This window comes from Calidris pugnax, unplaced genomic scaffold (assembly GCF_001431845.1).
Source record: "Calidris pugnax isolate Ruff unplaced genomic scaffold, ASM143184v1 scaffold38, whole genome shotgun sequence".
NCBI lineage: Eukaryota > Metazoa > Chordata > Aves > Charadriiformes > Scolopacidae > Calidris > Calidris pugnax.
The window spans coordinates 2,917,708-2,940,397 of NW_015090995.1; the positions used below are offsets into that span (position 1 = coordinate 2,917,708).

At 49.3% G+C, this 22,690-nt stretch overlaps 1 protein-coding gene across 3 annotated transcripts in view; it reads left to right on the plus strand.

The window, feature by feature from the left end:
* Nucleotides 1–22,690, plus strand: part of OPHN1 (oligophrenin 1) — a 68,522-nt gene that overhangs the window by 26,901 nt on the left and 18,931 nt on the right. For all 3 annotated transcript variants that reach the window (XR_001413479.1, XM_014955215.1, XM_014955216.1), the window contains exons 3-14: nt 331–392; nt 1,874–1,945; nt 9,618–9,719; nt 10,590–10,700; nt 11,440–11,544; nt 12,528–12,657; nt 13,905–14,005; nt 16,749–16,840; nt 16,984–17,062; nt 17,956–17,989; nt 19,730–19,792; nt 20,871–20,945. Coding sequence is in view for 2 of the 3 variants with exons in the window: in XM_014955215.1 (XP_014810701.1) it covers nt 331–392; nt 1,874–1,945; nt 9,618–9,719; nt 10,590–10,700; nt 11,440–11,544; nt 12,528–12,657; nt 13,905–14,005; nt 16,749–16,840; nt 16,984–17,062; nt 17,956–17,989; nt 19,730–19,792; nt 20,871–20,945 (1,026 nt within the window). In the remaining variant the exon portion in view is untranslated. The remainder of the gene's footprint in view (nt 1–330; nt 393–1,873; nt 1,946–9,617; nt 9,720–10,589; nt 10,701–11,439; nt 11,545–12,527; nt 12,658–13,904; nt 14,006–16,748; nt 16,841–16,983; nt 17,063–17,955; nt 17,990–19,729; nt 19,793–20,870; nt 20,946–22,690) is intronic.

Below are 22,690 nucleotides of genomic sequence, written 5' to 3' on the forward strand. Positions count from 1 at the left end.
CAAGACAGAGCCCATCCTGCTGCCGTCCCTGGTACCAGCGGCTGCTCCTTGCCCTTGTTTGCCCTTTCCCTGCCACCTGCCTTACCTGCTTTGCAGTACAATTCCTAATGAGAGCTAATTAACATTTTTTTCCCTTCCCAGGGTGTTACCTCCTTCATTATTCCGGGCAGGAGGCCCCTTTCTGCCAAAAGGGACCACCTCTTCTCTACTTTCAGCAAGCCTTTAGACAGCCATGCTGGGGTTGATGCCAGATTCGGGTACCCCAATGTGTGTCCCATACCCCAGTGCCACATCCCAGTGCCACTGACCAGCCTCTTCTTTTCTTTACAGCCGAGTCCTTTAAGGAGTTTGCAGAGCTGCTCCACGAGGTAGAGCTGGAGAGGTCCATGATGGTAAGATGATCTGAACTGTTCTCTGGTAATCACTACCTCCTCGCAATGTTTAAATGCTAAATCATGGCCAAACGGCACCGTGTACCTTGGTGTGAAGCTTCCTATGGGAGGGAAGCTGGGAGCACCAGGATGTTACCCAGAAAAGTTGTGGATGCCTTACCCCTCAAGGTGTCCAAGGCCAGGTTGGATGGGTCTTTGAGCAACCTGGTCTAGTTGGAGGTGTCCCTGCCCATGGCAGGGGGGTTGGAACTCGATGATCCCTTCTAACCTGAACCGTTCTATGGTCGTGCTTTTTACCATGTCTGGTCCACGGTGCCATCACAGGGAGGGGGAGAAGTTGTCCTCACACAGTGTCCAACACCCCTCCTCATGCCAGGCAGTCATGGAGCCCCAGGACCCTGCCATCCCTGCCATCTGCAGCCAGTTTGCTCTGTAGAGCCAGGTGTGCCTGAGCTGGTAACAAGCTGGTTCTGTGGCCAAACGAAGCACTAAAAAATAAGAAGCAAAATGTATTTTTAGCTTCATTTTTGCCAGGTGCAAGCACACAGGTCCCCTGTTGTCCCTGTGTGTGTCCCCCCCAGGGCGATGCGCTGCCTTCCATCTCCCGCTGCGTTGTGCCCTCTGCCTCTCCAGAGCGAGCGCTGGCTTCCCGTTTCACTCCTAATTCCAGGAAAAACACGAAGGTTAGGCTTGGTAGAGAGCTTTTACAGCATGCCAGGAATGTGCTGCTTGGCTCTGCTTCCCTCTGCCTCGTGCAGCAGCGAGAGCCTGTGCCAGGCTGCTGCCTGGGCCAGCACCCCAGGGGTGGCTGTGCCGGCGGGATGCCACCGTCCTCTCCGAGGGTCCGCAGGCAGGCAGGGACCAGGAGGAAACCAGTCAGAGGCTGGAGGAAAGCAGTAAGATATTTCTTTTTTAATGACATGCAAGGTAATTAAAAATGGCTCCTTTTTTCAGTGGGTAAGTGGGTGGAAGGGATCATTTCGGGGATCATTTTAGGGATGCTGTGCAACTTTTCTAAATTTTTGAGGCTTTTTTTGCCCTCTGCTTGCAGGACCGGTCTCTTTATGGTAGGTCACCCAGAGGGTTTCACACTCTCACCAGGTTGACCAGTTTTAAATTACCTGCTGCTGCTCTGGCAAACTGGTGGCCAGGGTTTGATGGGAGTAATTCAGTGTTTTAGGCAGAGGGCAATGGCTCACCACACAGCAGTGCCGGGAGGGTGGCAGGCTGAGGGAAACCTGACTGTCATCTACAGGATGTCCCCAAAGCCTCATGTGTCGTGACTGAGGTTTTCTGTGTATTACAGGCAGGGAAAAGTGGGTACGGATGGGTTAAATGGCTGCACCTACAGCCAGAGAACAAGTTTGCAGTCAGAGGCATTAAAATCTAGGAATTCTTGGCTCCTGGCCCTGTTCAGTCTCTGTTTAGGAGAAAATTAATCTGTGTCCCGTAATTAAACTGTTTCTTTCTTCGCACTGTAGGTGCAGAATGCTAGTGATTTGCTGATCAAACCTTTGGAAAACTTTCGGAAGGAGCAAATAGGGTTCACCAAGGTAAGGCTTGTTTTTTTGTTTTAAATTTAAACAGATGTGTATTACTGTGTTTGAAATCAATTTTTTCTCCTGTTTCTCTTTTGTTGCTGTTGTTTTTAAAAGGCAGACAATTGCTGTATTACATTTTGACTTCATGCTTTCAGAAACTTCCCCATTTAATGCCGGCTTTCAGCTGCTGGCAAGAGAGAGTCTGTGCTGTGACTTTTAGTCTGATTTTTCAATCATAAGAGGCTCCAAAACCTTTTCCTGAATTCTTTGGGTTCTCTTCTGGCCTAATTCCAGCTCTGTCTCCGTCCTGAGCGAGGAGGAGTGCTTGTTTCGCCCGGTGATCAGGAGATACTCCTTGCTTCTTTCTCTCTTCTCCTTTTTGTTCATTCAGTGCTATTGAGAATAAAATATTTTCCTCAGATTAGCGTATGTTGGAGCAGGAGGGAGAGAGAGCAGCAGAGGCCAAGCAGAGCTTGATTATAGTCATAGGGCTTTTGTTATGAAATATTTAAATAAGGCATCTAATGAGCCTTTCAGATGGACCGAACTTTTAAAGAAACAAGTTACAAAAAGCAAATCCTGCACATGTTGAGCAGAAAAGATTATTTTTCCCTTGTCTGCTATCAAGAAATCCAGGTTCCACGTTACTCGGCGGCAGCTTGAAATGGGGCTGGCTCTGAACCAGCTCAGAAATGGAGATGTTTTGGAGAACACTTGGGGCTTGGATTCGGCCCAGCCCATCTGGAGCCTTTGACGTTTAATAAATACAGGATTTGAGAAACGATACTTGATCACCATCCTGCCTTTCAGAATCCCCCTGCATGACTCTGTGTGTGTAGAACACTGCTCCAAGAAGGGGTGGCAGCGTGAATGTGGTGAAAGCCATGGCCACGGCCATCGGTCCTGGGCTGGGGGAAGCTCTGCCTGTGTTTCCTCACCTGGCACAGGGGTAGAACCTCCTCACCTCCTTGCCGGTGGGTTTTCCAGCAGGCCTCTGTGTTACCAGCACGTGGACGTGCCCAGGGCTGAGAGAACACTCCCTCCTGTTCAATCTGTCTGCGTGAAGAATAGGGCCAGCACAGATTTAGAAAAGAGTCATGGGGAAGGAGTCATGGGGACAAGGTCAAGCTTATTTTCCCCTCTTGTGTTTACGGAACACTTAAGTCAAGAGGGCAGCAGTCTGCAAATGTTAAGATGACAGTATTAAAGTGTCCTTCTGGCTGTTTTCTTCTTGAGTAGCCTTTCAGGTGTGTAAGGATTCTATGTCTATGGGCCTGAGAGCTGTGCCACCTCCCACTGGGGGTCACATACCCTGCCTCCTGCTCCGGACCTCACCGGTGCCTGGTGACAGACACGTGTCTCAGCACGGTTGGTCCTGTAGCCCTGGCAGCTGGTGGTTCCGAATGTTGGCATGGCTTCACCTGGGAGCTTACAGCCCTTCCTTGGTGAGAAGAGGGCTCTGCCAGGGCCCAGCAGAAGTGCTGGCATGCAGGAGCTTGCAGGGGAGCACATTGCACCCCGCCGTGATTGCGGGTGCCCCCACAGTGATAGGGGGTACACGGGGAGGTAATGCTTTCTCCACCACTGCCCTGCAGCCTTGAGGGGGTGTGAGTTTTGGATTGAGCCCCAGCCCTCTCCAGAGCCTTGCCCTCACCTCCGATGCTTCCCTGACGGGGCTGCATCCTCATGGGTATCGCCTTGGGCACAAAGCCTTCCTTCACTCACCAGCCTGCAGAGCTCCTGTGGGTCATTGGCATCCCCCGGCAGAAGGCGTGAAATACAAATGAGGGCTCCTCACAAGGGAGCTCTGTCCCTCTCCGTTGCTGCTGAGCCTCCGCTGGCTGGCATCAGCCGAGTAGATCCTTCCTGATTTACACCAGGGGGAGAGAGGCTGGGGCCAGGCTGTGGCGCAGCCCTGAGACATGACACAGAGAATTTGTGCCCTCTGCTTCGTTTCCCATATTTTGGCAGAGTCGCCTCCTGTGAGATGTTTTCTGTTCTCTTTGCAAGATGCTGAAGCCAGATAGGAAGAGGCTTTGAATTGGGGCTTTGTGATGACTCTGGCTGGAGAGCAGCCAGTCAGTCTGACTAAGACATCTGAGTCTGCATTAACCCGTTTTCCCGGGGATGAATGGAGTCTCCTCAGTCAGATGGCATCCTCCCGTGCAGGGGAGCCCCCGGGGTGTCACTAGGACCCACCGTAGCTGTCCCCTTCTCCAACCACCATCCCCTGCTAGCCTTGGACCCATGGGATCGTCGCTCATGGCTTGTCACTAAATCTTTGTGTAGCCATAAGGAGTAAAAGCAGAGGATCTGGGATCTCCTGAGCTGACCCATTCCTCAGCCCTGGCCAGAACCTTATTCTGCTCGAAAGCTGTAGAGTGAGAGTTCATGGATGAGGGTGCAGCACTGATTTGGGGAGCGTGGAAAGGAACCGGCGTAATTGAGGGGGCGGATGGTATCAGGGAGGCAGAGGCATCCCTTAAGGGAGAGAGTGCGTGGGGTGGTCCATTTTTTTTTTTCATTTCACATTAGATCGTATTCACAGAGGCTACACTGTGGGCTCGGTGAACTCGTGGCGTGTGGGGTGGTGGAGTTCTTGATTTGCAGGGAAAGGAGAGATAATTAGAAGGATGTGCTCACCCATAATGGGAACGTGAAGCAGGAGGTAGGACTGATCGTGGCCTGACTCCCCGGATGAGCACAGTGTTAATTAGCCCTCCTGCTAATTAACAGTTCCTCTCGATGTGCAGCGCTGTGGGGCAGAGTGAGGGGTGTGTGCTGCAGCAGATGCAGAGCTGCAGCAGCCCAAGGAAAGTCTCTCCTCACCCTCTCACAGGACAGACCCCTTTGGCACAGGGGGGCTGGAGCTGAGTTTGGGGCGCTGCCACGGGACCCTTGGACACGGAGGGTGCCTGTCCCTCACTCCCTGTCCCTCCCAGGAAAAGCCTTTGGCTTTCAGCTCACACCCTGCAGGCAAGCTCTTTTCTGGGGCTGGGTTACTTTCGTTAAGATCCTTGCTGTGGTCATTAAGTTTAGGAGGATTTGAATAGGAAAGGTTTCATTCCAATTCCACTTGGAAGGAGACAACTTTTTTTGATAAAAAAACCCAATCCAAAACAAAGAGGAAAACACAAAGCAAAACAAACAACAACAAAAAAAAAAAGTCAAGAGGGGGAAAAACTTGTTTGGACTCATTGTAAGCTGCTGGAGGAATGTTTACTACTGTTGTGGTTTAACCCCAGCCAGCAACTAGGACCACGCAGTCATTCACTCCTCCCCAAGGAGGGTAGGAAGAAGAGGGAGAAAAAGGGAAAAAAAAACCCTCATGGGTTGAGATGAAGACAATTTAATACAGCAGTAACGGAAGAGAAAATAATAACGATGGTAAAAGAATATCCAAAATAAGTGATGCAATACAGTTGCTCACCACCTGATGATCGCTTCCCCATCCCATCCCCAGCAGCGATTGCAGATCCCTGCCCCCCAGCCAACCCCCGTTTCTATACCGAAAATGGTATCTGTGGTCTGGAATATCCTTTTGGCCATTTTGTCCTGTCTCTGCACCCTCTCAGCTCCGGTGGGAATGAATGAGCTTCTCCTGCTCATTTCTGATTAAAGCAGCATCTTCTGAAGCTCAGAGAGTGAAGCTTTCCAAGAGAGCACCCTCCACTGCACAGGATTCTGCCTGCATTTGGGTGAAATTGCCTCTGTTTCTCTGGATGAGCACATAAATTAATGTTGGGTGGCTTCTTGGACTTGGCAGATCTTAATGGGAAGGTAATGTGTCCTTTGCTGAATATTCATGAGGCACTAATTTGTGCTTATGTTTCCAGATTGTGCTTCAGTCTGGGTAGGTTTTTTGTGTTGTTTTTTATCTTGGCTTGCTCTACTCAGCAGCCAGCAAGCTGTTAGAAGCCTTGGCTTGACAGTCAGGAGGGATTTGTAGTTCATCCTTCTGCTTTTCAGTTATATGTTAATTAGCCAGAGTGGGAAGTGATTGGCAAGTCCTCTTCTAGTGGCCAAAAATGTCGTTCTGTTCTGCTTTCCGCATGGCAGCAGTTGTCCTGCAGGAGTGAGCCCTGCTCCTCACGCCGATGTCCATCTCAACCGTTGTCCTTCATCCCCTTGATCCCCAGGGAGAGCCTGGTGCTTGGCACCCCTGGCACGGCCACGTGCCCCTGCCCACCCATGGGCGCTGGTGGAGGAGGAGATGCTCCCTGAAGGAGTTGTTGTCTTGCCTTTGAGCTCCTGCTGCAGAAAAAGCTCTTCCATTGCTCCCCCAGGGCTTCTTGTGTCTTGTCCCTCTGCCCCAGGATGGACTGTGTCTTTCTGCAGGGCACTGCCCGTGCGAGCTGGTGGCAGAGCTTCTGTGCGGGTCCCAGTTTGTGGTCTCCCTGTGGCCACAGGCTCGTGGTCCGGGGGCCATCAGCCACCCACAGCCTGTGGTCTCCCTGTGGGTTCGTGGTCTTGTGGCCGCCCGCACAGGCACCACAGCCACCCACAGTGACGTTGCTTCTCCTGGGGCCAAGATGCTCCTCAGGGTGGGAGCCATTGAGTCCCAGGCTGCTGCATCCAGAGACATGTCCCCCTGCCTGTGGGCTCTGCTGTGCCCAGCCATGGTGGCAGCAGGCTCTGGTGGGCAGCAGCTCCCTGCCCCCTTGCCCTGCTCTTTCCTACAGCTCCCGGGGCAGACAAGCAGCCACCCAGCTGGACGGCAGAGCGTGGGAGAAGTTGGTCCCTGCTCTAGGCTGGAGCGTGGCTGCCATCCCCCGTGGCCACTCCACCAGGGTGGGGACGGCTGAGTCACTCTATGTGTGCTCATCCAGAGGCAGGACAGGACGCCTGGAGTGATGTCCCGAGTGCTGGAGCATCCTTCAGCCCCTCTCCTGCTGTACTTTCATCTGCTCACCTGTGGATCCCCCCTCATCTGTGGGACAGAGCGGGGCTGGCACCATCTCGGAGACCAGCTCTGTGTGCCACCTCCATGGGGACAGCTGAGATCTTGTTGCTTGGGCTTGGAGCTGGCTTGCCATCCTTGGGGCAAACATTTCGGGACCTGCTGCCGCTGTGGCCATCCTCTTGGAGATGCAAGAAGCCAGCACCAGGAGAGGTGTGATCTGTGACCCGTCAGCCACCGGCACTCTTGGTGCAGTGGAGTTCTACTGCACTTCTGTGGCCTTGGGGTTTGGTGACTCCTCGTTAGAGAAATGAAAACAAGCCTTGTTTCAAGACTTGAAAACAAGTGTCCAGACTCTAATTTAGTCTGGAGAAGAGAAGGCTGAGGGGAGACCTTATTAATGCTGACAAGTATCTCAAGGGTGGATTGAAGGATGATGGAGCCGGATTCTTTTCAGTGGTTTCCAGCAATAGGACCAGGGGCAACGGGCACAAGTTGGAACATAAGAGGTTCCACTCAAATATGAGGAAAAACTTCTTTAAGGTGAGGGTGACAGAGCCCTGGAAGAGGCTGCCCAGGGAGGTTGTGGAGTCCCCTTCTTTGGAGATTTTCAAGACCCACCTGGATGCCGTCCTGAGTAACATGCTCTGACAAGCTCTAGGCAATCCTGCTTCAGCAGGGGAGTTGGACTAGATGATCTCTATGGTCCCTTCCAACTCTAAAAATTCAGTGAAACTCAGTGAAATTCCTGGCTGCGAAATTCCAATTAGACCTGGCATCTCCTGGCAGAGGCAGACAATGCAGAAGTGTGACCTTACAGAGGCGGTAATCGCTGCTTCCCAAATGCTTTTGCTTCTCCGGGTTTGGATTTACTTATCAGGGGTGGTGTTAGTCACGAGGGTGGTGTTTTGTTTTGACAGTCCTTCCTGGCATCGGCTCCACAGCTGCAGCACTGCTGAAATTCCCTTTTGCCCTGGGAGGACTCCGTTCCTCTGGATTTGATGGCTGGATCTCCTTTTATTCGGAGGCCTGACTTTGGGAACGCGACGTTGCGGTGTCCCTGATATTGCAGAGGATGGTACCAGAAGATACACTTTTCTTCAGGGGTCTTGTGGTTACAAGGTCTCTGTAGGGCAGTAGGTGTAATTATTGGGGTAAAAAGGTTGGCTGGTGTAAGCCTGCCCTACTCCAGAGAGTTAAATAGAAGCGGCGATATTTGAGTTGGTGCCTCTGCAAGCATTACTGCATTTTTCCATGGTAATTGTGCTTTCACACAGGATTAGAGAAACAGGACTTTCTTGTGGGGTGAGAAATCCTTTTCCTAGGAAGACAGCTGGCAGTAACGCTTGGCCGCCCTTTTTCTGAGGAACCTCTAAGGAACTGGTGTCCACCAACGTGAACCTGAGTGCCTTCTCCAGCAAAGGCCAAGATGGCCTGTTAAATGGGAGAGCCTTTGCCCTTCTCTGAGAGGTGCTTCCCATGATGGGTAACGTGGGCACCTGTGCAAGCTTCATGTGCTCCAACAGCCAACCTTCAAGTGTCTCCCTGTGTGTGTGCCCACCAGAAAATCACCTTTCTTCTTGCAGAGGCAATACAGTGGTAGCCGCTACGAGCGAGATGCTGAGGAGAAAGCAGAGAGTTAGGTGGAGGCTGACTGTGCTCAGCCAAAGTGCCAATTCAGGGAGCCCCCAGGCATCCGCTGTGTAGGACACCCCATTAGACATGGATAGTCTGCGCAAGTGGAATGGGGAAGCAAAACTTCACGGCTGGAGAACTGACTAAAGAAAGAGAAAGGACTTTATTTAGGAAATGCAGCTTCAAACTTTGCGGTCGCTACTGAATTGTGAGGGTAATAACTAACAGCCACCAGCCTGGCAGAGTCCGTCTGCTCTGTTTCGGGCTGGCATTCGTGTTGGCTTATTCATGGATTTCTGACTAGGGGAGAGAACAGGATTTCAGGGCTTTCAGGAGATCGTTCTTGAAAGATACCACCAATTCCACAGGAAGTGGGGGTTTTCAAACTCTGCTTTCCACTTTCTTGAGCTTTCAAATTCTAGACAGAGGATTTGGGCATCGTATACATACTCTGTAGTATATATAATTAGTCCTCAGCTACTTGGACCTGACAGTGAGGCTGCTTCCAGGCTGGAATTTCCTTATTTTAGCAATTTAGCTGCCTCTCAGCAACTGATGCCTCACTTATAATCTGATTTGGGTCAACCTGGCTTCTACTTATGGTTGTTTCTTGATTGCCACAGTCTTCCGTGGTTTTACAGTCATTTTAAGGCATAAGCAAACAGCGTGGTCCTCAGCTCAGCTTCTCCCTGTGTTCTCTTTGGGTTTCATTCTCACGTGTCTCCTTTTGCTCTCTTTATAGACATTTCCCCTTTCAGGTTTACCATGCCAACAACTCTTTTTGTTAGAGTGCTTCCTTCACAAAGTCTTTGTTTCTTAACAAATCAGTCCCCACTTTGTATTTCCCCGCCTGTGGTAGTGTACAGTAAGTCAATAAGAACCAGCCCATCCACAAAGGACCTCCAAGAGGTGAAATTCTTCACATTGTGCACTGTAAAACAGCTGTGTTTGAGGCAGTGTGTTCCCCTGGGCTGCTTTTGGGCTGGGCACTACGCACTAAAACTTGTCTAAGCTTTGCCTGCAAGGTTTGTCATCTCTCTTTCCACCACTGTTTATAATAAAGAGACAATGACTTCCCTCCCACATTGTTGCATGTGCTTATCTGGAAAATGCCAATACCTTGTTATGCTTCAATTCTTGCCCCTACAGGAAAGAAAGAAAAAGTTTGAGAAGGATGGTGAGAAGTTTTATTCTATGCTGGATCGCCATTTGCATTTGTCTTCCAAAAAGAAGGAATCCCAATTACAGGAGGTGTGTATGGGCTTTTCTTCAGCTGGGTCCAAAATCGACACCACCAGCTACTCTAGATCTTAAAAAAGGGGGAGGGAAATCATCCCTTTCAGTAACCAGTTGAAATTGATAAGCAATTAGATCTATCTAAAGCCTATTCACGTGGATGAGACCAGGGATATCGAGGTGGTAGTTCACCATAAAGTGCCAAGCAGCAATGGTGGCTTTAAGCATTGCCATCTCTTGATCTCACCCTTATAATAGAGGGCAGTGACCAGTTATGCTAGCACAGCTGGGGATTGGCCACCCCTTGAACTGGTTTGGGGAACTAATCTGGCTGAAAAACAACTGGTTTATTTTTCTTTTTGCCAGCCTAGTTTCCTGCCTTTCTTCTGGGGGTTGCAAGGCTAATTGTGGCAGCAAGCCCAGGGTGGCAGTGAGCAGCGGGTAGAGGAGGGATGGTGCTCCTTCAAGCTGATGCTGCCACCAAACATGTTGCAACAAGAATGGAAAGCCCCAGCTGTTCCAGCCCACATCAGAGTAGTTGGATCGAATCAGATCTGTCCAACCAGTTGTCAGATCAACCTACGAGCATCTTTGCAAGGCAAAATCTGTGCAAGCTGCGGGGACGTGGCATACCACGTTGTTCTACCTGGTGCTGCAGCTCTGGAATTGCTGGTTTCAGGTCGCAGCAGGAGTCTGAGAAGTGTGGCCAGCATTCCAGCCTTCTGGTTCCATGCAAAGTGTTGAAAACCTGGGTGGGACACCTTTGGCAGGCTTTTTCTTAAGTGAGGACAAAACTATTTGTGGGTTGACAGACAAATGCTAGGCAAATATTGTCAAGCTAGATGTGATGGATTTATTTCTTTCACCTCTCCTTCTTTCTTCCAGGCTGACCTTCAGGTTGACAAAGAGAGACACAATTTCTTTGAGTCCTCCCTGGAGTATGTGTACCAGATCCAGGAAGTACAAGAAAGCAAGAAATTCAGTATTGTTGAACCGGTAGGAGCTTCCTTTTCTTTCAGGCCTCTTTGTTTGATGTTCAGATATGCTGACTTGCTAACAGTGGGAGGAAAGAATGAGTTACCAGGTTGGATTCGGTCCTGGGGAGTCTTGTGATGGAGCAGGAGTTAACATTGCACGCTTGGATTGCTGCAACTTAACAGCTTTAGTGGTGTTTTCTGGAGCATCGCGAAGCCACAAACTTGTTTCTCGTGTCTGTAAGTCGATTCTGAGGAACAGGCCAGATGCTGTGGGTAGCTAGAGATCTTGTTATGAATTATCTTGGACACGTCGTGCTTGATAAATATTAGCTGTGTTCAGAGGGAGAGAGTTGTTATCTGGTCTGCTTACCTGCCATGGCTCAGGCTGTGGTGGGACCAGCTCATGGTTGTGCCCAGAGACCCTGCCCTGGGTGGGTGGATTTGTCCTGGAACCAGATGCCGTTGAGCGTGGGATCGTGTAGGTCTCATGGACGAGCAATCTGCAGATCTGCTCGTGTTCTCCCAGCAGGGTCTTTCATTTCGGGTGTGTTTTATTAAGACACATGTGTGGGTGGTAGACCTGGGCTTTAGGGACGTTGCGGTGGATAAGTCATACCAAGGTTTGCATCACTCCAAAATTGTAAGAAAAAAAACCAAATTTGTATCTGTAATTTCTGAAACTGAACTTCTTGTCTATCTTTCCTCTGATTAGAAATAGAGAAGGGAAGTTTAATCTGTGTCCTTTCACTCCTTTGCAGGTGCTGGCTTTTCTCCACAGCCTCTTTACTTACAACAACCTGACAGTTGAGCTCACGCAGGATTTCCTCCCTTATAAACAGCAGCTTCAGCTCAGCCTCCAGAATGTGAGTTCCTGCCCAGCTGAAGTATTTTTTTGCATGTGACTTCTATTCTCATTTGTATTTAGACGCCTCTGGTGGCAAGGCTTTTCCACACAAAACAGACTGTCCGTGTTTACATTGTGGGAGGTGCAGATAAAGTTATTTCCTTCTCAGTTCACACATATTTTCTCCTGTCCTGCACAAGAGAGTCTGCAGGTGTTATTATAGTGTTTTTCTCTGACCAGAAGGAGTTATTTCCAGTGTATAGTTTAACTTTGTGCATAAACAAGCCTGAGAATTTCTTCAGAAATGAGATCAGAATTGTACAAGTCTTCTAAAAAGGCCTCCAATTTTGATCTTAGTGGGATTGGCTCACTACATGCTTTGGTAGGCTCCTCCGCTGGCTAAATATACTCGTGGGCTAAAATATCTGTGTCCTGTTTCTTTCATCCTCAGTGTTTCACGGCTGGCCCTCACTCCCGTGGAACAACGGCCATAAATCTGTGCCAAGCTGAGTTTGCTGCTGGCTCATTAATTGGGCTAAGTGGTGTTCTGTAAAAACGCCTTGATTTCGTAGCCTGTGTTGATGTGACTCTTTAAAAATTCTTTCATGCCAAGCAGCGTAGCACGATCTTTTGAGGAATCAACGCCCTAGTTCTGTAGGAGAATACGCCTGTTACTTAAACAATGGTGTGAAGAGGAGTTCAGGTGCTGCCTTCTGCTCCACCTAGCCTTAAAATGTGCTAAGTTACTTTCATTGAAAGAACAAGTGTCCTCCCAGTGATGACACCTCAACACCATTGGTATGTTAAACCTTGTCTCTTCAATCATCTCTAGGAGTTCAGCTGTTCTTTTAGCTGGAATTTTCAGGTGAATTTGTGGTTTCCACAATTTGTACATTGGGGACCAATTATTTTCTGCCAGAACACCTAAAATTTCACCAGGAATACCTCAAGTTGTCTCTTTGCTTGTGTTCCAACGTGCTTCTTTTTGTTTTCTCTTAACAGACAAGGAATCACTTCTCCAGCACGCGGGAGGAGCTGGAAGACCTGAAGAAGAGGATGAAGGAAGCTCCCCTGACCTGCAAGCTACCTGGGCAGCCGACCATTGAGGGCTATCTGTACACTCAGGAGAAATGTAATGGCTTTTATAGGCACCTGAATGTGTTAAGGAAGGTGTCAGCCTGGGCTGCTCGGCTGCTTTAGCCGTGGCATCACCACGGGCTGTGCCACACAGGGCAGCACCTCCTACCAGTGCCCGCGGAATCACCGGCAGCTTCAGCTGCCAGCTTTCTCCGTGGTGGCTCAGAGCTTTCTCTGGGTTACATGAGCCGTGTAAGCAAGGAGCTAATTGCCCTGCGCTCAAATTAGATGAGATTTATTACTGTGTTGTAGCGCTGGAGAGACCGGAGCTCTGGCAGGTTGCACCTTGGCTGTGTTTTATCAGAACCAATCTGATGTCCTGCCCAGCTTCCCTCTCGCAGCATCTCTGAGGGCGTCTGAGCACAGCTGAAGTGTTAAAAGCAATGAGAATTAAGCTGCCGAGAGTGAAACTTCTTCTAATTCTGTGTGGAATCAAATCAAACCAAATTCAGTCCTTTGTAAATACGTATTACAGCTTTCCATGGCCATGCAAGCATGAACACTTCGGGGACAAAAGTCAATATGTGGAGCTGTGGCCTCTGAGTCTGCAACTTTGTGAGCAGCTAATTTTTGGATTGTATATACAAATGTATTTATACATACATTTGTATGTACATTTATCCTGCTTTTAAGAGAAAACACGCAGACAGTAATTCTAGACCACAAACAAATGTTGCATGTTCCTGCACACCAGTGCCTGTTTGCTGCCTCTGTTTATGTTTCCCCTATAAATTGAGTATGAAGAAAGTTGCTCCTCCTGACACTGCAACTTAAAAAAAGAAACTACAGAAAAAAAGATCAATTTAAGTATTTCATATAAAGGGGTTCGGGTAAGAAAACAAAGAAAAGCGACAATAAATCTAGTGTGATGTAAGTAGGAACTTTAGAGTGTGTTAAAGATGCTGTTGTCTTTACTGCCAAGTTTTCATCAACAGGAAAAAATAGTGGTGTGTGTGTGTGAAACAAGCATTCAAGACACGTAGGAGCCTGCCAGTGTAGGTCTTGGCTGGACTTGGTCAAACCTGCTTGGCTCGCAACCAGAGTCCCACAAATGCCCTTTCACCAGCAGTGTTTTGGGAGGGCAATGGAGGTGGCTGCCGCCTTGCGCTCCTCTCCTCCTCCTCCTCTTCCTCCTCCTGGCTCTTGCTGGCAAGGGAGGTGTCCCCACACCCAGAGAAGTGCTGGCCATGCATCCAACTAAGGTGCCATCTCTGACTCCAGTTTCCCCGTGTCTTTCCGCAGGGGCGCTGGGCATCTCCTGGGTGAAATACTACTGCCAGTATGAAAAGGAGGCAAAAACCTTGCGGATGACGCCCACGGACCAGAAGCCTGGAGCTAAGCAAGTAAGTTGGTTTCTTGGAGGGGTGTCTGCAAATATTGACCCAGCCATCAGGTTTCACCTTCAATCCACCCACGTCATCACTTTCCTTGAGCAAACAAACACACAAATGCCACGTCCAGGGGCAGCAGAGGCCATCCCTGCTGTTGCAAGCCATCATCTGGCAGTGCTGGTCCTTAAGACGTGCTGACAGTGGGCTGGTCCCAACGCTGCTGCTGTGGAAGGGGCTCCTGGCCACAGAGGAGAGGGGTGGGCTTCGTGTCCCCTCCTTGCCTGGCCACACAGGCTGGTGGTTTGGTGCAACCTGAAGGAAGGGCCTCTGTGAGGAGCAGTTTCACCTCCTTCTGTCCCAGATGACCTGAAGCCCTGCAGGGTTTGGCAGCAGAGAGGCGGGTTTGTGTAACATCAGCGTTATTCGGGCAGTGACGATTTGCAGGTTTGGTCTAGTGTGAAATTTCTGCCTTTCTAGACAGGCTAATTTTTATATTTATCCATGCAAATGGGTGGTGAACCTGCAGTCTGGTTTGCACATGAATCACAGAATCATGGAATTGTCAGAGTTGGAAGGGACATCCAGAGCCCATCTAGTCCAACCCCCCTGCCAAAGCAGGGTTGCCCAGAGTACATCACTCAGGAGCATCCAGGCGGGTCTTGAAAATCTCCAGAGAAGGGGACTCCACACCCTCCCTGGGCAGCCTGTTCCAGGGCTCTGGGACCCTCACCCTAAAGAAGTTTCTCCTTGTATTTGAATGGAACCTCCTATGTTCCAGCTTGTGCCCGTTGCCCCTCATCCTGTCACTGGAAACCACTGAAAATAGTCGGCTCCATCATCCTTCAACCCACCCTTTAGGTACTTGTCAACATAGATAAGGTCTCCACTCAGCCTTCTCTTCTCCAGGCTAAAGAGCCCCAGTTCTTTGAGCCTTTCCTCATAAGGGATGTGCTCCAATCCCTCAGTCATCTTTGTTGCCCTGCGCTGGACTCTCTCCAGCAGTTCCCTGTCCCTCTTGAACTGGGGAGCCCAGAACTGGAGGCAGGAATCCAGTTGTGGCCTCCCCAGTGCAGAGCAGAGGGGGAGAATGACCTCCCTCCACCTACTGGCCACACTCTTCCCTACGCAGCCCAGGATCCCATTGGCCCCCTTGGCAACCAGGGCACATTGCTGGCTCCCGTAGGCCTCTGGCAGTGATTACAAATACTCAAATTACTCAAGTTATTAGATGAGTGCTTCCAAAAGCAGTATTTCTCTGCCTTTGCGTGTTTGCGCAGTCCCTGGTTTGTGATTTTGATTTCTGTTCTCAGAATTGGTGACGTGTGAGCGGGACTGGTGCTAGGAGAGGAGGAGAGGGCAGGAGCTGCAGCTCTGAACTGCAGTAAGGCAAAGGTTTGGGGGAACTGCTTCTTTCACAAAATGCGTTGTTTTTCACCAGTGAGTGATGTGTCTGGGAGTTCCCTGCAGATCCTTGGGGTGACAGAGGAGGGGTAAGGATGCAGGCGCGGATGACGGACTGTGGCTCAGAGTCCAGCAACTGCGTCCAGCTGAGTCCCCCCACCCTCCTCTGCCATGGAGCCACGGCCCCCAGGGACTTCCCAGTCAGGCGTGCTGTTCTCCAGTTTGTGACCTCATGGTCTGTTCTTTGGCAGCCCTCTGCACGCTGCAGCAATAAAATAAAATGTATTTTTTGGAAGCTCTTGGCAGAGACCTTGGCAAAGAAATGTCCAAAACATTGACTGGAGAGATCTATTGTCATCTATGCCGTAAACATGTCTAGTAAGGCCAATTAATGCAGGGTAGGGGCTTGTAAAAATGTAAATTAGTCCTCTTCCCACACTCTTGCAGTCTGGTAGTCTGCACCTTCAGGTCAGCTTCAAATGCCACAATTACAAGGAGTGCTCTTAAAACCCCCAAACAACAAACACACACAATAAACGCAGCCAGGAGATAATCATCACGGCGTGTAAGCTGGATGTAATCTTGGAGGAGGCTCTCCTGGCCACCAGGCTGTCCTGGATCTGCTTGATCCGCTTCTGCCGGAGGTCTTGCAGATGTGGTGGTGGTGATGGTCGGGATGATGAACACATTCCAGGTTTGCACACTCAACCCAAGGCTCTGGTTGGATGTAAGGTCTCCTGAGTTCCTACAAAGTCATGGAGATCTCACGACCATGTTACAAAATGACCCTGCTGCGGAATGGAGGGGCATGAAAGCAAAGGGCCAGAGCACAGCAGTGCTGGCTTCTCTTCAGAGTGCTCCTACTCTAGATTTGGTCAGTTGACGTTCCTTTTCTACAAGGTATTTTGTGAAAAGCTGTTTGGACCATGAACACAATGGATCAGCCTCGGTAAAAATTAGGGCCCAACTGTGACCGATAATAGACGAGCATGGTCCTGGCCTCAAAGACCTCAGGAGGTTTGTTTATAGCAGCGTTCCTGCTCTGTGGAGGCACATTGCTTGTTGCTGAGATATTTAGCGCTTGTTTGCGGGATAGTGCCATGAAGGCTAGAACATTTAGTGGCTGAGGAGAGGAAGCCTGGCTCACAAAGCCTTTGATCTCTGTCTTTGTTGATGGTAGGAAGGACCATCTGTGCTCTTGGTACCAATGCCATCAGATTGGCAGGGCACGCACTGGGACCCTGGTGTTCTGCAGGCAGTACCATGCTGGGCTGTAGCCCAAGGGTGCTCAGGAACCCAAAATCTTCTCCTCTGTTTCTTTTCTTTAACCTTGGCTTTCGTTTTTCTCTCCTAGGGCACCTTAGACCTGACCCTGAAATCCTGTGTAAGGAGAAAGACGGACTCTATAGACAAAAGGTTCTGTTTTGACATTGAAACTAATGAAAGGTGAGATGCTTAAATGGTCTTAAGTACTTAAGTGGTCTCCAAACAAATAAACCCTGTAAACCCAGATGAAATCGCTCTTCGCTGTTTACTAAGAACAACTTTTGCTTCATTTTCCTGCCTGCCCCTGGGTGAACTCTGCGCAGGTCTGGGACCATCACACTGCAGGCCCTCTCGGAGGCCAATCGAAGGCTGTGGATGGAAGCCATGGACGGGAAGGAGCCGGTAAGTCTTCAGGGAGCTTCTGCATGGCTTTGAATTTGCTGCCGAGCAGTGTCCTCTGCTGGCAGGTCCTGGGGAAGAGCAGTGACACAGGCTCTGGCAGGCTCCTTCTTACCTCTGGTGCTTCACCACTGGGGCTTACTCGTAATTTAGGGCATCAGTTCAGCCATTCACAGCTGGAATGGGATTTCATGGTGTTCTACTGGTGGCACACCTTACAACGGGGATTTTGGTTTTCCCCCTTTAAAGCTCTGGTGTGTTCCCCAGTGGTTGCTGGTGCTGAGGTGGGACTGGGAGCGGGGACAAGGGACACAAGCACCCTCCGTAGCAGACTTCTCCTCAGTTAAACAGGAAAGGACACGGGATGGTGTGGAGGGTGAGCGTGCTCATGCTGGGCAACCAGTCACTTAGGGGATGTCTGGGGCTCACTCAGTCTCCATGATGTGTTGTTATGTATAAAGGATGACACCTGCTATTTATTATTACTAAAAAAATACAGGATGTATTATTGTATGGGATGAAGGAATGTCTTGACACTTGAATTTTCCAAAGCAAGCAAACAAACAAAACCCCCACAACCCCTGTGTGCCAGACTGTCCAGCTGCCATTTTTACAGGGCACTTAAAGGACAAAGTTTCCTTTCAGTTTTTGGGAGACCTCTTTCCTTGAAATAGTTGTTCCAGTGAAATGTAGAAAGTCATCAAAACCTCATTTATTGTCTAGATAACGCTATCTTGCATAATTATAAAATTACATTCCTTTGGGAGATTGCCTCACTGTTTGGGATTGGCTTGGGGTGATTTATGGGTTGCTGCATTTTCTTTGGAAAATAAATATTGAATCCCGTTGCATCATGTTTTTTGTTTCTTCCTCTTCCATTCCCTCCCCTTTTTCAGATCTACCACAGTCCCATCACAAAACAGGAAGAAAGTGAGTCATTTCTGTTGCTGTTGAAGCTGTCTGGAGGTCGGGGAGTGTATTTCCTTGCAGATACGCTCGTCCTCGATTTCTGCTGAATAGGCTGTGTATTCCCCCCCCGTGGTGGCACTGTAACTTTTTCCCTTTTCATCACAGTGTCTGATACTGAGGCCAGATAAGAAATTGGCAGACGGTAAAAGTTATCGGTGGCAACCTGCAGTTTTTATTTAGCAAGAAGTAGCGGGATGCGGAGTTCAATTTGCACCTCTAAACCCCAAAATAAGGGAGGGGGGGAAAAAAAGATCGGTGAGAGGTTTTGAGGGCATTTCCCTTAGCAAAGATTATAATAGGAAAATAAGAGGTGGCATTTAGTTCCCTGGAGCTCCCATCCCACCACCTTGTCCCGTGTGTCCCCCTTCACAGGGGGGTACCCTACCCATCACCCCTGCACCCCCGGGACAGGCTGCTGCCCCTTCCCTTTCCCTTTTCCCAGACCATTGCTGCAGTGGCTGAGTTTGCTGCCATGGAAAACTCTGGGGCTTTGTTAGCGGGGTGAAAACTTACATTCTGTATCTTAGAGCTTTAATTAGCTGACTTTTTAATGAGCACAGAGGTAGTATTAGCAGAGGCATAAGCGTGAAACCTGTTGTTTGACTTGTGTTTGCATTACACGCCTGGAAAGAATGTGACTCAGTGTTTCACAAAAGTAAATACACTCTATTTTTAATAGATTAGAGTTAGAAAGACTTCAAGTCGTATCATCCCACTCAGTATCAAGTACCTAGCGGATCTATGCTTAAAGGTGTCTTAACTCCTGTGTTAGAGCTCAGATACGTCTGAGCTGTTGCTCAGAGAAGAGAGAATCCTTATAAACAACTTGCTGAAAATACAGTGATTTCAGAGGAATTGCCAGCGTGGCCTGTGCTGTGCCTGGAGTTGATGTGTCCTGTGGCTGGTTTTTTCCAGTAAAATGTTGGTTTACATTAGAAAGATAAACAAAAATCCGCATACCTCCACTCCCCCCAGATAACCCAAACCCCCAAAATTCTAAGCCAACAACAGTGTGGTCACTTAGGAGAAATTCAATATAAACATTTGCACTGAACAGAAAGACATTCTACATAATAACTTGGACAATCCTTCCAGATATCCCGGAAAAATTAGCAGAAGTAGTAGTGTGATAACAGAAGTTGAAATATGTGTATAGAAAAAAAATATTCTGACTTTTCTACCTGCTTCATGATGCCTGCAAAACAGGCACAGAGATAGTCTGTGGTTAATTGGCTGGAACAAAACCCCGTGTTCTGCTTTACTCAGCATATCAAGCTGTATTGTTTTTGCTTTTTAATCTAGTCAAGTAGATAATCAGAAATTACATGATCCTATGATGTGGAAGAGCTTTAACTGCAGATTTTGCTGTCCTCTGGAAATGATTAATCAACTCCTTATCAGACACAGAGTCACATGTGGCAGGACTCTGATTTACACTTTATTATTAAAGACAGAAAGTGGGGGAGGGAGCAAGGCTGCAGCTCCAAATAAATTCAAGGAAAAATGGAGAACATATGGAACTAATAATTCCTTGTCAGGATTTAGAGAATGCCTGTGTTTCCGTGGGGGGATGTACGCAGTGTGGATGCATGTGTGCTGCCAGCATCTCTGTGTGCCGAGCGGGGAATGGCATGGGACCTTCCCAGTAGTTTTCCCTGGTGGTGCTCCAGCATCTAATCCTGCTTCTCCTCTTTGAAACAGTGGAGCTGAACGAGGTCGGCTTCAAGTTTGTACGGAAGTGCATCAACGCGGTGGAAACGAAAGGTAAGGAGCTCTCCCTGGCATCGGGAGGTGCCGTCGTCCTGGCACTGCTTCCCGGGGCCTGGAATTATGTTGTATTTTCAGCAGTGTGGTGGTGTTAGTCGCTGAAAGGAGACTTTGACTTTTAAGTGAAGAACACATGTCAGAGGAGTAGAAATCCTGCACTGTTTGTGATGTCGTTAGCCCAAATCGGGTTAGGATTGAATTTCCACCTTTATGTTGTTCTCATTCATTGGTTTCTCATCTTTGGCTCTGAGGAAACCCATAGGTAGGCAGAAGGAGAACAGCTTTGGAAGTTTCTTTATGCTGGGGGGGGGCAGAGCAGGGGTTAACTGGGGTACAGGGTTGTTCCAACTAATTTTGTTAAAAGCAGCAGGACAGAAGCAGGTCTGGTCTTTCGTGGAATGTCCCAGCTTATATTGCCAGTGTGGGCCATGGGACAAAGATAAATCCCTCTAGAACAGCTGGATCCCGCAGCTGCAGCAGGGAAAGGTGACTGGCTTCATTTCCAGAACCTTTGGGAGATGTGGCCACAGCGAAGCCGTGCCAAAACGGGAAGGAGCAGGGTTAAAGAGACCCTCCAGGCAAATACAGACAGTTCTGTCTTTCCTAACATCGGCTAATATTTTCCAAAAATCTGCTTAAATATGTTTGCCTTCTGTCACAATTTGAGCAAATGAGTGTGAAAGCAGCACTCCCCAAAAATGGTGTATTTAGGCAGGTAGGGTTTGCCAGCTCAAGTGTGTGTTCTGCACGTTGGCTGTTCTCCCCTCCCATGACACCATCCTGGCACAAAGGACAGGGACATGCTGGTGGCCACCACGGGCAAGCAGAGCTCCTGCCCGCAGCCCCCAGAGCCTGGTGGCAGCAGCCCCTTGCTGGGGGGCAGCCCGGGATGTTGGGGGGGACAGAGCCCGGGTGGTTCCTGGGGCAGAAGCGTTTCTGGGGAGCCAGGACCCGGCATCAGGGAGAGGGGTTCCACTAGATGAGGCTTTTGGACTTCCCACTAGATGGGGCTTTTGGACTTCCCACCAGCTGTGGAAGACCTTTGGCTAACTCTCTTTGGCTTTCTCCTGCTTAGGGATTACTACGGAGGGCATCTACCGGACCGTGGGCAGCAATATTCAGGTGCAGAAGTTGCTGAACGCCTTTTTTGGTAAGAATTAATCGTTCCGCGCAACTTGATTGTCCTGTTTTTGTATTGTTTAAGGGGGACAGAGAGGATCAGGTTTCACAGTGAGAAAGGTCAAGCATGGTTTTTGGTCTCTGTAGCCCCTCTGAGGCACATCTTTTCCTTCTCTTCTGGGTTTTTTTCTGTGCCCCACTCTCGTGCCTCTCCTTTTAAACTGTGTTTATTTGGTGGTGGTGCAACCTGCATTTTAACTCAAGGGAGCAGCAGCGAAATAAAGTGAGGTGGTGACCCTGGAGCAATGGGGACAAGCCTTCTCCCATCATGCGCTAAAAATATTCAGGCATTTTGGAGTCATGTGCTGGGGACATGTTCCTGCCACGGTCCCGGGATGCGGGACATCGGCCAAGGAGAGAGATGAGCCCTCACCCTCTCCTCCACTGCCAGCAGCGCCACTGCCAGGGAATTCACCCGCCCAATGCTGTTCAGGGGAAGGTGTCTTCTTCCTCAGGTCCAGCACGGCCATCTCCTAAACCAGTCCCCGCAGAGGAGCTCAGAGAAATCCTTTCCCTCGGTGGGGTATCACAGAGAGCTATACTGGGAAGGTGGTCTCCACAGGGAAACTGTTACCCTGGTTTAAGGTTTTCACCCGTAAGGACTGGGATAATTCACTCTATGCGATGTATAGGTTAGTAAGTCAAGGTGTGGAGCTCTGAGCAACCTGGTCTAGTAGGAGGTGTCACTCCCCATGGCAGGGGGATTGAGACAAGATCATAGAATCATCTAGTAGGAAGGGACCTTCAAGGTCATCTAGTCCAACCATCAACCTAACTCTGACAAAAAAACAAAAACAAAAACAAACAAACAAACAAACAAAAAAAACCAAACCAAAACCAAAAAAACCCCAAGAAACATCACTATACCATGTCCCCCAGCACCACATCAACCCATCCTTTGAACACCTCCAGGGATGGTGCCTCAACCCCTTCCCTGGGCAACCCATTCCAAGGCTTAATAACCCTTTCAGTGTAAAAATTCTTCCTAATATCCAATCTGAACCTCCCCTGGTGCAACTTGAGGCCATTTCCTCTAGTCCTGTCACCTGTCACTTCAGCGAAGAGACCGACCCCCACCTCTCTACACCCTCCTTTCAGGGTGTTGCAGAGAGCAATAAGGTCTCCCCTCAGCCATCCTCAAAGATGATCTTTAAGGTCCCTACCAACCCAAACCATTCTATGATTCTATGCATTTTTGCTGTCAGCCTTTCTGTGCACTGAACCTTGTATTTCGTACATAAACTGCTGAGTATTCTTTATACAAGAAAAAGTTAAACTCCCGGCAGCAGGTTGTGGAGCTCAGCGGTGTTGCTCTGTGCTGGGACAGGCATTCCCAGACTGGGACCTGGCTGAGGCCATCGTGCCCCTGTCCCGTGGCACACGTGGGCCAGAGCAGGCTGTGAGCCCCGAGGGTTGGTCCCACACACACACAAACACCGAGCTCTTCTCTCCATCCCTGCCCAAGCAACTGGAGCTCGGGGCAGAAGGTACATTTACATTGGTACCTACGTGCCTCCGGCTCCTACCAGCTCCCTGCTCAGACATCTGATATTAATGCAGTATTCACAGGCTTTTACTATTTTTTTTTTTTTTTTTTACTATTGTTTACTATTGCTTTTACTATTGTTGTTGTTTATTAAGAAGGCTGGTTTGTGCTGAGGTATAGCTGTACCCAGTTCCCATGGAGCCACGACTTCAGACAGCTATCCAGTTACA